Source organism: Crocodylus siamensis, chromosome 1 (assembly GCF_052110815.1).
Source record: "Crocodylus siamensis isolate JL-2025a chromosome 1, ASM5211081v1, whole genome shotgun sequence".
Classification (NCBI taxonomy): domain Eukaryota; kingdom Metazoa; phylum Chordata; order Crocodylia; family Crocodylidae; genus Crocodylus; species Crocodylus siamensis.
The window spans coordinates 191952898-191966281 of record NC_143395.1 but is presented as its reverse complement, the minus strand read 5'-3'; the positions used below and the strand labels follow the sequence as shown (position 1 = coordinate 191966281).

General features: G+C 39.1%; 1 protein-coding gene across 5 annotated transcripts in view; it reads left to right on the top strand.

The window, feature by feature from the left end:
- The window catches only part of PLCB4 (phospholipase C beta 4), a 361436-nt gene that overhangs the window by 324588 nt on the left and 23464 nt on the right, over window positions 1–13384 (top strand). For all 5 annotated transcript variants that reach the window (XM_090051542.1, XM_090051524.1, XM_090051533.1 and 2 more), the window contains 3 exons: window positions 3423–3538; window positions 9137–9212; window positions 11527–11702. In XM_090051542.1, coding sequence (XP_089907668.1) covers window positions 3423–3538; window positions 9137–9212; window positions 11527–11702 — 368 coding nt within the window. The remainder of the gene's footprint in view (window positions 1–3422; window positions 3539–9136; window positions 9213–11526; window positions 11703–13384) is intronic.

Sequence of the window (13384 nt, the reverse complement as noted above, 5' to 3'; positions counted from 1 at the left end):
CTTGCCCTTTTTGGTACTGACCAGGGCTGGGATAGGACAGATAGTAGAAAGAGTGGGCCATAATGGGGTGAGGTCCGGTCTCTGCTTCCCTCACCTAGCAGTCCTTAAATGAATGATTCTCAATCTTTTTAACCTCAAAGCAACCCTACATGACTTTTATGGATTTAAGTTCTAACTCAGTGACTCTCAATCCAGGGTGTTGGTAAATTCAGGAAAGTTACAGAGAGGTATACCTTCAGGCTAAAAAGGTTGAGAACCACTGCTCTAAATAATATCTCATCTTAGTGTTAAGATGCTAAATGGATGCTTGGATAAGAAAGTTTTACAGCACTTCCAGAAGATGTCCAGGCTCAAGCTGGGGTGGACTTCCAACAGGGAGGGAGTTCCAGAGCTGAGAGGTGACTACCAAGAATGACCTCTCAAGTGTCTTTGTGTAACAAACTTAGCGCTTTGATGGTACTTGCAGATTGCTCTTGGCTGACCTTAGGGATTGCAGTGGTGTTTAAAGGAGAAGATAGTTCCTTAAATGCATAGGGCCAGACCATTTAGGGCCTTCGAGTTCAAAACCAGCACCAAATTGTGCTGTGAAAGCTATTGGGAGCCAGTGCAGACTCTGGAGCTCAAGTGTTATGGGCTGCTGGCCACCTACCCCCTTTAAAGGGTATATCACCATCTTCTACACCAGCTGCAATTTCCAGATGGTCATGGAGGACAGCCCCACATAGAGCGTATTGCAGAAGTTCTCTGTGGTACTTGGGTAAAACAAGTATTTTAGCTCTTAATAGTGTCGTCTTTACCCATTTATGCAGAATTACTAAATGAGTGTACAGATAGCAAATAATTCCAAATAATTAGGCATCATTTTTATATTGAGAATTATACTGCTTTGTTTACCCCGGGGAGAGAATATAGCATTAGTAATCAGGCCACCTGTATCGACTTACCAGTATTGTCAGACTGTATCATTCTTTTCAGTGTCTGTAGTTTCTTTTCTTTTGCTATAGATCCCCTGCTGAAGCTGATGTTTCTGGTGTTGATGAAGTCCATTTTATTCCCTTTGGTGTTCATTAAAACAAAGAGCTTGTTGCCTGGTTCAGAATGCAGAAGCCATATTTGTTTTTCCCCAAGGGCTGTGGATAGCAGATGTTGGAATTCTTATGTTAAAAACACTGAAGCATTTGTACTAGCCTTTTATTAAAGTGGCTGTAAAATTCTTTTATTAGTATTTTTTTAAAGACTTAATTATGTTGAGGCAATTTCTGGGGTGTATATACGAAATAACAATGAGTTACCAAAGAGGAGAGAGCAGTAGTTTACATTTAGAATGACATATTATAAAACAAATTTAAGGGGAAAAAGTTTCTGGTGACTTTTAAATTTAAAAATGTAGTCTAGTTGTATCACCCTGAACCAAGACCTTTTGTCAAGACTTGAAAAAAATCTATGGTTCTTGTATGTTAATAAATAATGCAAAGTAGCAAAACCCAGTCTGTGTTGTAATGTATGCTATAGCATCACTGGTAGCCAGATATTTGCAGAGGTATGGGAAGTTTTCATAATGAAGGGGTTATGAAGGGGCTTCCATGTGAGGAAAGACTGAAGAACATAGGTCTATTCAGTTTAGAAAAGAGATGCCCGAGGGGGGACATGAAGTGTTTACAAAATCATAAACAATGAAGAGAAAGTAAATAGGGATTTAGTATTTACTCTCTCTCACAATACAAGAACTAGGCATCATAAAATGAAACTAGTAGGTAGTAAATTTAAAACTAACAAAAAGAAGTTATTTTTCACACAGTATCTAATTCAAATGTAGAACCTGTTGCTACAGGATGTTGTGGAAGCTGACAGTTAAGCTCAGTGGTGCTTGGGGCCAATCCTTGGGCTGGATTGAGCCCCTCAAGCTAGAGTTGAGCCCTGGGGGCCTGGCGCTGCCCCTTCCTGGCCCCACCAGACCAGGATTGGGCCCTGGGGGCCTGGCACTGCCCCCACGTACTGGAATTGGGCCTTGGGGCCCAGCCCTGCTGCATCCTGACCCTGCATACTGGGATCAGGTGCCTTATCCAGTACACGGAGCCCAGGGCTCCTCAGGGATCTGGGAATTTGGTATCAGGGGAGTACTGCCAGTGCTCCCCCACCAACACATTTCTGGATTCATGGGAAGCCCTGTGGGCTGGATAACAGTGCCATAGGTCAGATATGGGTCACAAGCTGGGGTTGAGCTTCTCTGATTTAGCCAGATTGAAAAAGGGATTAGAGAAATTCTTGGAGGAAAGGTGCATCGGTAGCTGTTGAGCATGAGAGATGGGGGCACAGACTCCAAATAGGAGCTTCCTAGACCCTAAATTCTGGAGGCTGCAAGTGAGAGAAGAACAGGGGGAAAACCCCTGGTCTTACCCTGTTCACTGTCCCTTTCAGAATCCACTCTGCCCCTGTGTGACGCAGGACACTGGTCAAGATGGACCTACATGCTGATCCAGTAAATGGCAGTTCTTATATGCTCTTAATGAGGATTAATATTAACTCAGTTTGAGGACAGGGCAGAGCTGAGAGAGAGAAGTGAGGAGTATTACATCTGAAACAAGGAATATTTAAAAGAGAAAGATCTGTTTTTACAATGGGTGTCTATATAATGTGTATTCAGGATTCCCATTTTCTCTCCTCCTTCACTGTGGGGAATCTTCTTTCTCACCAGCCCAGCATAAATTAGAAATAACTCCACTGAAATCAGTGGAATTATATAGCTGTTATAGAAATCAGAATCTGGCTTTTTTATGCCTACCTTGTGCCAAAAAGAAAAAGGCCAGTATTCCTTGGTAGCAATCTAAGTATACATTTGCGAGGCTTAATCACCTAACTTATTGTCATTTACATGAAAAGCAAGTTTCAGCATGATGAATATAATAATATACCAAACATCATTAAGCTTATGGGCCAGATCCTCAGTCTGTGTACATTTCTATTGACTTAGTTTCTTTATTGACTTTGAGCTACTCAGTTTACACAAGCTGAAAATCCAACAGTATATTCAGAATGGGTTATTTCCCAGTGTGCATGCTGTTTTGGGATCCAGTGACCTCTAGAAAATTTGTGTATCTGATCTGAGTTTATAAAATCAACTTTGACATTGCACTTAAATATCTTTAAAACTATAGGTATGCAGATATTATCAGTTGGGTTTGTTTCAGAGTTCCTTTGTTTTATAGTCACCATATACCGTATTTTCAGTATCCTGGGACTTAACAACAACAGAATAAATGGTTTAGCATTTAGCTGGACCCATTAGTCCTAGGTCGCAAAAAAAATTAAATCCAGAGTAACTAACTGCCAGAGATTCTTGTTCATAAACTGATATAGAGTGTTAGAAAACTGAAAACATTCAAAGTCCAGCAACCTAATTGTAAGGTCCTACTGTTTTCCAGGAGCACAGCGCTATGCAGAAGTTGCACTGCACACAAATTGACAAAATAGTGGCACAGTATGATAAAGAAAAGTTATCTTACGAGAAAATGTTAGAGAAGGCAATCAAGAAGAAGGGGTAAGATATCATTTTTAAAATATTTTATGAGAATCAAATAGGTTTTATGCTTTTAATATCTGGAACAACATATTCATGAGAAAGTTATTTACATTTTAAATTGCTGTAGCACAGCCTTGCACTCCTTGGTCAATATGAATTTAATTTGCATGGGTACTCTAGGATTGAACACTAAATGCTGTACATGCTTTGGTTTATTGAATCCTTCTATTTTCTGAGCATGTGACATATAGAAACAAATTCACTGCATCAGATTGTCATTTTGCTTTCGTCTGATCCTGCTCCCACTGACATCAAGGGGAGTTTCATCATTGGTTTTAATGAGAGCGGGCTCAGGTCCTCCATAATTCTGACAATCCAAATTCAGAAACTGTGGTCTTATAAAAGCATGCTTTGTAAATCTTGACATGTGTAGAATGGAATTCTAAACAAATAGCAGCTTCTGCTTTATTGTCGCCCAGAAGAAGTTACCTTTTGATATTGGAACTATAAATATGCTTTCAGATCCTCAGCTGGTATAAATTGTTATAGCTCTTTTGACTGAACTGAACCGATCTCAGTTTCAGCTAGCTGAGGCTCTGGCCCATTATCTATATGCTACCCATAAGTTAGTGGTTATTCATGGTCGCAGTTAACAAATGCTTATTTTTTAACAACTTGTCTTCTGTTTTGCCCTTCTTGCCCCAACAGTACATTTGAGTTTATATTTAAACTTACAGTTAAAATGTAGTTAAGCACCTGCATTTAACCTGTGAACTTCTAGAAGCAGTAAGGAGTTTTCTTAGTAGAATGCTCAATTATGCAAGCAGATAGCATTGCAAAGTACAAAGATATCCCTAACCCTGGAATTATTTTACTCTTAACTTCCAACTGGTTTAATAAAATTAAATAATTATTCATTGATTGATGCTAGAAGTTTTGTAACAGAGCTATGGGGTGGGTCTCCTATACATGTGCAGGGAGGCTGCAACACTCTGCAATTACAGCACATTGGATCAGACTCAGTTAATCAGGTCTGCTGGAGCATGGTAATTACTGTGCTCCAGTAAACTCCAGCGTTGCATGTATCAGTGTCCCCACCCTGAAAAATGGCGTTGGGCACTTAAAAATAAAGCTTGTTCAACAAGCTTTAGTTCAAGGTACCCTGCTGCCATTTTTCAGTGTGGGGGCAGTGATACATGTGACGCTCCAGGCATTTTAAATAGCGCAATTCTTGGAGCTGCACTAATTAATGCACCCTTCCCCCCTGCCTCCCAGAGCATGTCTATAAACACCTGCTGGGTCCAGTCCGTGATGGAATTATTTGGTATATGCAACTCAAGTACCTTTTTGGCAATGGATTCTTTCATAAATACTGTGTGTGTTGTATTTCATCTATTTTTTAGTTAAGTGTAATTGTTTAAAAATACTGTTAATCAAACTGATGCCTACTATATGCACACTAAAACAGAAGGCAGGGCAGGATGGCACTTTAGAGACTAGCTGGCTCAAAGAAGCATAAGCTTTCATAAGCAACAACCTGTTTTATGAGATGCTAGGCAGGTTCATAGTATCTGATAAAGTAAGCTGTGACCTATGCATCGCTTCAGGCTATCACAGTTAACTACCTCTCACAGAAAACAACAACAGTATCTGAAGCAACTGAGATAACCAAAACAGAGGAGGACTCTTGTTATGAAAAGGCAACATGAAGTCTCACAGAATATAGTTCATACAGAATATGAAAATAATAGTTACCCCCTAGCTGCTAATGGATAAGTGTTCTTATCCTATATATATTACACACACACACTTTCACTCAAACTGTAGAATAGCCATCAGGTGATTGATAGCTTTGGGGCCTATAAGATGTGCTATAGAGTCAGGCTGGTCAAAATGTAAATTAATTCTTTTTGCCATATGTTCTTTTAATTACACATATAAGATCTGTTTGTCTATCTAGCTGTAAGAGAATTTACAGATTAAAAACTTAGATACATTTTCCCAGCATGTGTGTATATGTACACTGAAATTGATATGTATGATTTGTATATGATGTGTGTGTGTGTGTGTGTATATGCATATGCCATATTTTCTCACGGACCACATGCCCCCAAATAAATAATATACTTTATTTTTTGGAAGGAAGAATGAAGAAAAAAAATACTTCTCCAGCATTATGGTTACATAAAGCAGGTGCAGAGCCTATTTTTTTTTTTAGTGCATTCGCCCTCTCTTCTGCTCAAACAAAAGCTGAAGCTTTAGCTGGGCTGAAGACTGGTCTCCCTGAGTAAGCCTATGAAATTGAAAAGACCTAAAAACAGTTCATAGGGCTGTCCAAAAATGAGAGAGAGACCAGGAGTAGCTAGCAGACAGACAAATTGTCAGAAGAAAGGTTAGCTTGATTAGTGGAACATCAATACCATTAAAAAAAAGAGATGGTTGTTAACACACATTGAGTGAAAAACCATGAGCCATTAAGCCAATTGACTCCAAACTGCCTGAATAGAAAGGCTACTGTTACTGCCTGATGGAGAAGGAATCAAAGTAGGATGCTTCTATTCTAGGCAGCAAATCAGTCTCCCCACTTAAGACGTGCACCCCAATTTTGGGGTGCTGATTTTTGGGAAAAAGGTATTCATGCTTTGTGAATAAATATGGAATATATACACACCGGGTGTGTCTACATGTGCATTTACACCAACTTAAATTTACTGCACAGTGGGTTACTGCGCAATAAGTGGAAGTCGGCCAGTGCCAGCACACGCAGGCATTAAGGCTTATTAACACTGTGTGTATACAGACTTGGAACTAAAGTTAATCCCATGTCAGTCCACATACAGTGTTACTGCACAGTAAGACATCTATACATGCATTACTGTGCAGTAACTAATGGGGCATAAATTTGATACCTGCACGACCCAAGTATCAAATTTATGCTCAAGTCCGCGTAAATAGTCATATTTACTGCTCAGTATGGGTGTGCATGTGTAGACATGCACCCATACTGCAGTCATTTTGGTTATTGCACAATAAATGTGCATGTGTAGATGCACCCACTGAAATTGCAATTTCAGAGGGTATCCTTTGCGTTTGTACCAGACAAGACCAGATTCCATATGGGGCAGATTCTGGATTATCCATATTCAGCAAGTTACTTAAGCCCATGTTTAAATTCATCCTGCTCCACAGTACATTTAAGAATATGCTCCAGATCTGGTATATTGGATGAGACTTAAATACGTGCCTATCTTTATGAATGTGCCAAAGTGCTTTGCTGACTAGGGAGAGAGTTACTGAATAAGCAGTGCATTTCCCAAGATAAATTAAAAAACTAAAATTAAGTAGTTGGGATTGAAATTTGCAGGATACTTCATCATAGAAGGTCTTTTTGGTAGATAGACAAGAAGTGGTCTTATTTCTGGTTTTGTTGTACAGCTTTTTATTTTGGGTATCTCCCACATGACCTGTCAAACATGTCAGCTACATAATTTTGAGCAAAATAAAATTTTTAATTACAGTACACATTAATGCACTGACAGATGGACAAAGTATCTCTCCCTGTGCACTCAAGTAAGTTGTTCTGATGTACAATACAAATGCTGTACATGCTTATAATTCTCACTGAGACACCAGGGAGTTTATTATGCTCCAGTTCCTCCTCTGAAATCTGGCTGAGGGGTAACCAAGAATGATTCTGATTTTGGAGATGTCTGATATTTGTATTGTAGCATGTGTATGCTCCCAGTTGTAGCTGAGGTACAGATGTTGCCAGAGAACTCATTCACAGTTGGAACTTCCAGCTTAAAACCTTTATATATATACATTTTGCCAGGATATTCATACCTGACTCTAGTTATGCTCAAGCAACTTTGGGTTTCTTTCACCCCAAATTGGATGGTACATCAAATAAAACAGGAATAAACATTTGGTACCAGTTTGGGGAAATTGTCCTGATTGGTTGGGGGAGAGGGGGTTGTGCAGGCTGCATTTTGAGATAAAATGTGTTGGATTCCCTTAAGTGAAGATCATATTCATAAAACGCAGCAAGCTATGTTACAGCCAGACTATGATTTCAGTTACACCCATCTAAAGCCAAAATAACCAGTGCGGTCAAGGTAGTATGTCTAATTGGGACTGATGTACTGTTTGGAATCTACCCCCTACCTTTGTAATACTGTTTGAAATGTCAAACTGGTGGCATAAATCTCTGCACAATCTTCCTTGCTGTGATGGGAAAATCGGCGATTGGTCCTTGCAGTGACCCACAAGGAACACAAAGCACAGTACATTACTGGTATTTTGAAAAAGAACTTTACTGATAACATTTAATGAGAAAGCATTCTGTTAATTTCCATAAGTTAGAAGTATTTAAACTGGTTATAGTTTTCTAAAACTCCATTTCCAAGAGTGTGATGTAGTTTAATATCACTGCAGTCAAGCAATAAACAGTTTTATTGGGGCACATTATCAATGGGAGCAAATAAATTTAATTCCACGGAGCTCAGTGCTGTTGTACAGATTTAATACCAGTAGAGGTTTGGGTTCAGAGTCTATTGTCTCAAAGAGGCCGTGGGAGAAGTAAAATAAAAATCTGCTACGTTAAAATACTGATTGGTTACGATGCCAACCTAAAAAGGCAGGCAAGTTTGGTATGTGAGTTCACATATTGTTTTAACAGTCTTTCACAGAATGGGGGAGAGACACAACAGGGGGTTAAGGATGACTTGTCGACATTTGAGAATTTGCTGACTCTTGTCAGAGTTTTAACTGTATGCTGCTACCCTTCCATATGTAAAATCCCAGCAGTGACCTTTTGTGAAGGAAATTGCGGAGTAAGGTAGCTTTGCAGCCACTCACATCCAGCTTGTGGGCTTGAATGGTGGCTGGTGGTCTTTCAGTCTCCCAGTGCAAGTTGGATGAATCTAGAACCTACCTAGAAGTCTCTGAACTTTAATTGGGGGGTCACATGGGTACAGAGGTTCAACCATGTGCATCCCTTTGCAGAATTGAGGCCTATGGGAGAATTTGCTATTAAGACCTGAACAACGCTCTTAATAGCTATAATTTGCAGCAGACAGTGTCTCCTGGCAAATGTGGGACGGTGCAGATCTTCCTTCATGGCACACAAGTGCATGAAGAACTATTTTTTATGGACATGTTGCTTTGATTTCCCTGCAGAAAAGTACTTGTTATAGGAACCTTTTAGAGATGCACAAATCCCCTTAGAAACAAACAACTGTCTCCTTTTTTTAAAAAAAAGAAAATAGCACAAATAAGTTCTGTAAGTTTTTTGACTAAAGATCATTTTAGTTGTTAGGTATTTCTAAATCCCCCCCAAAAAAGCAAAAAAAAAAAAAAGCATAAAAATGGAGCTGCTGACATATCCTCAGCAACAGAAGAATTTCAGGATCCATCTAGAAATATCTGTGAAGTGTTTAAATTGAGTGATCATTAATCCAACAATATTTTGTCAGTTGTGAATAACTTGCTAGAATAAATAATTTAATTCCAATATGCTACAGTACTGCATACTTGATTAACATATTAATTAGTGAAAACTGACTGGAAGGAAAGATACTTAATTTGTGGCACACATTTACAATTTTGCTTTTTTAGAGGCAGTAATTGTCTTGAATTGAAGAAAGAAACAGAAATTAAAATCCAGACATTAACGTCAGATCACAAATCTAAGGTAAGAAAATGTGTCAGTTTTAACACACATGACATCTGAAAGAGTTCTTTTGAGACCCAAATGGGAGTTTATTCTTTCGGGAAGCATATGACTGCTTTTCTTCAATAATGACATATAAATGAGAGTAGGATTAGTAGCCTGTCTCAAAGATTTAGGGTATTTTTGCTTAAAGATTAATTTTCTGACCTTTTAAGAATTTAAGAAAATATTCCCTGCATCATAAATCAAGAGATATTTGTAGCAGTTTCACTTACAGAAGTGAGGGGAAAATGTGCTGTATAATCAGGATTTGAACTTCATCCCCAGAATGTCAATGTTAATGAAATTAGTTAACTTTTCTATTTTACCTTAATGTTATCTTGCCTGACATTTGTCTCTCTCCTTGCACTCACTGGCCTTCTTCTAGGAAGGGAGGAACTCCTTGTGTTGGGTCTGGTACTCCCCTAGAGTGAATCATTTGCTTTGTCCAAAATGTTTTTCTCCAGATAACAGCATCCAAGATCCAGTTGTTTGAAATCAGTTGTTCTTAGGGGGATGCTCCCTCCACAGATGTAAAATCTTGTCACCCTGCTTGTTGCCACCAGAACTTTTTTGAGTTTCTAGATATTTGTTCTTTAGGTTTTTTTAAAAAAACCTAACCTTCTCTCAGCACTTTGTTCTACTGCGTCATGCTCTTCTTTTGGAAGGATTTTTCTGGTGTCATCTGAACTGCCTGAGGCTTGTGGCAGATGTCAGTGTTAGAGGGGTAGCACATACACTGGAGGACAAATCCAAGTGCAAAAGCACCTGGTGAGATTAGAGTACAGAAGATTACACAGGAGGTAGAATTTTCCAAAAAGACCAGTGTTTGATTCTGTTCCCACTGAAATCCAGGGTAAAATTTCTAATGAATACCACGAGCCAGCTTAAATCTATGCTGAGTGCTTTTGAAAATCACATCTGAAAAGGGTGACTGCCTCGTAGTTACTTTTATTTGTGCACCTGATCATATTCCTGCTAAGACCTATTCTCAGTATATTTTGGTGCTGAAGTAAGTGTTTTGGCTGAAGAAAGCCAAACTCCATGTTGCTCTGTCTTTTTCTGCAACATCAAATCATGCCCATGTTCATATGGGACATATGTTTAATTATAATGAAACGTGTGACCAATTTTTAGGTAGATTATCTACAGCCCAAGCTTGAAATTGACAGGAGGCCTTTTTGTCATCACCTAGGAATCCAGTTCCTGACACACAATGCTTCCATTGTTTACTTGGACCTTTGATGTAGACTCCAAACATGAGTTATCTTTCAACATGCTCTGGTCCTTAGAAGGTCTCTCTCATATTCAGAGTCCTGCTCTTCTTTCACCCTTTGTAAGAGCCTGTTTAACTAATTGCATCCTGCTGTGGATCACTTACTTAAAATCAAAGTCTCAATTATGTGCTTTAGGATGACAATCTTGTTTTGAGAGACAGGATTAATTTCCATAGAAGACTACCCAAAAGCTATTAGTTTCCATAGTAGCACCTGAAAAAAATGGCTATCTGAAAATGGATGGGATTTTTTGTAAGGCACTCTGTATGTACCATTAATGGAAAAGTAGGGTAGTTTGTCAAAAGAGCATAGATAATTATAAAGTGATAATAAAATAAATCTTTCTATTAGCTTCTTGTCTAAATCACTGAATGCAGTATACTATTATAATGATAACTCTGGTGATTTAGATTTCTTCACATTGTCTCTTGGGAACTTTCTAAAACTTTAATCTCATTATTCTTGTGAATCTTGTGAACTAAGCAAGAAAAGAATACTTGTCAGATTCTGTGCTGACTTAATGAGCATAAGATAAAGATAGACATAGCCTATCCACCAATTCAGGATGTATTAAATATAGGATTTCTTTGTAAACTGGCTGTGTATATCAGACTCCCTCCACAAACTCTAAGCCAGTATTTAAGCCCTTAGAGCTTTTCTACATCCCTAATTTTTTGTGATGTTTATAATATGTTATGGCAGCCAGGAAAGCATGGCCAGTTAGTAAATCATATGTTAAAGGAGGTTTCATTGTACAAATGCAAGCATAAATCAGTCGTTTTAGACCGCTTACTTTGTGTCCTGCAGAGGGTTTGTTTTACTGTTTCACATCCGGTTTATATAGTACACCATAGTTACCTAAGTGGTTTCATGTCAGTTTAGTTTTATGTCATTTTACTTAGCATAGCTTAGTTGATTTTTGTAATTAACTTTAAAATGCCTTGACCCGCATTAATGTTTAAACTTGTGCCATAGTTGTGAGAGACACTAACAAAATAGTCCTTGTTCCATCTCTACAGGTAAAAGAAATTGTGGCACAACAAACTAAAGAGTGGTCAGAAATGATCAACACGCACAGTGCCGAAGAGCAGGAAATTCGTGATTTACATTTGAACCAGCAGTGTGAGCTACTGAAAAAACTGCTGGTGAATGCTCATGAGCAACAAACCCAGCAGCTAAAGCTATCTCATGACAGGTGAGAAGTTCACTACCACCAGTGCAGCACTTTTGCATGGGTGACAGAGTTATTTTTGTAGCAAAGCAAGTTATCAAGTGAGGGATTTAGAGATAAATGGGTAGATCGCTCATGTGATATAAATTATCATATGTCCATTAAATGCAAAGGAGCTGTGATAATTTACTGCAAGGATCTGCCCTTCCGTGCATGTTAGCCAAGGCAACTGAATGCAAGGACCCACACCTGAGACAACAAACTTCCATTGTTACTAGGCCTGTGCAAAGCGGCAAGTATTCGATTCGGATTTGACAGATTTGGAGGGACAGTGATTCAGTTTGGTGATTTGAGTCACTGTCCTGATTCGAATCAGATCTGGAGATTCAGCAGTGATTCGGAGATTCGGCCATAGGCTATAATGGGGAATCACTAAAATACCTATAACTGTCATTTTTTGCTGATTCAGATGAAAACAGCTAAAGCTATGGTAGCCCCTTCTGAGGGCATGAAGTCTGCCAAGTTTCAAGGAGATAGGTGCAAGGGTTTCTGTGAAAGTGCCCCTCAAACTGTTGAAATCAAAACTCCATATCACTTGTGTGCATTAAGGGATGTACACTGTAGCCGTGTTGGTCCAAGGATATAGGCAGACAAGGTTCTTTGGGTCAATATGATATCTTTTATTAGACCAACTGAATAGTTGGAGAAATGTGTCTTATCAAGCTTTCAGGTTTAAAAACCCTTCATCAGGCTGAGGAAGCATTTGCAGTTGATGTGTATGCTCTTCCTGGATGAAAAGAATAATAAAGAAGCCAGAGGCTAATATGTAGGCAAGAAAGCCAGTAAGTGAAAATGTAAATTGAGGACTCAGGGGGTGAGAGACAGGCTGGCGGGGAGGGGAAAGGGGGATGTAGCAGATGAAAATGAAGAGGTACCTGGAGAGACAGATGGCAGACAGGTTATAGTGTGTCAGAAATCGAATGTCTATATTGAGTCCATGAGTTTTTGTATCGAGGAGGTTGATGAAGTGAAGTTCATAAGCTCATCTGTGAAAAGTGTTTTGTAAATTCAAACAAGCACCAAACCTTGCTAACTTCATCATCAGAAGCAAACTTCCTACAGCCCAAAATGTGAATCCAGACCAAGCCATGACAAGAAATGCAAAACCTACCAACATATCTCCAGTATCCCCACAATTACTATATCCCACAATAGAACCATCATCATTCCTGGATCTTACAGCTGCACCTCCAGAAAAGTTACATATCTTATCCAGTGCACCAAATGCCCTGATGGCAAATACGTAGAAGAGACCAAACAACAGCTGTGCACCAGATTGAATGCGCACTGGACTTCTGTTAAGGACAAGAATACCCAATTACCAGTGCAGGCACATTTTTCACGTGAAAACCACACCCTCTGAAATCTCTCAGTTCTGATCCTTAAAGGGAATTTACAAAACACCTTTTGTAGACAAGCCTACAAACTTCACTTCATATATCTACTGGATATAAAAAATCATGAACTCAATATAGACATTTCATAGTTTCTAGGGTCAGAAGGGACTTGAGTAGATCATCTAGTCTGACCCCCTGCCATGGCAGGAAGGAGTGCTGGGGGTCAAACGACCCCAGCAAGGTGTTCATCTAGCCTCTTCTTAAAAAACCCCAGGGTAGGAGCCTGCACCACTTCTCGGAAGTTGGTTC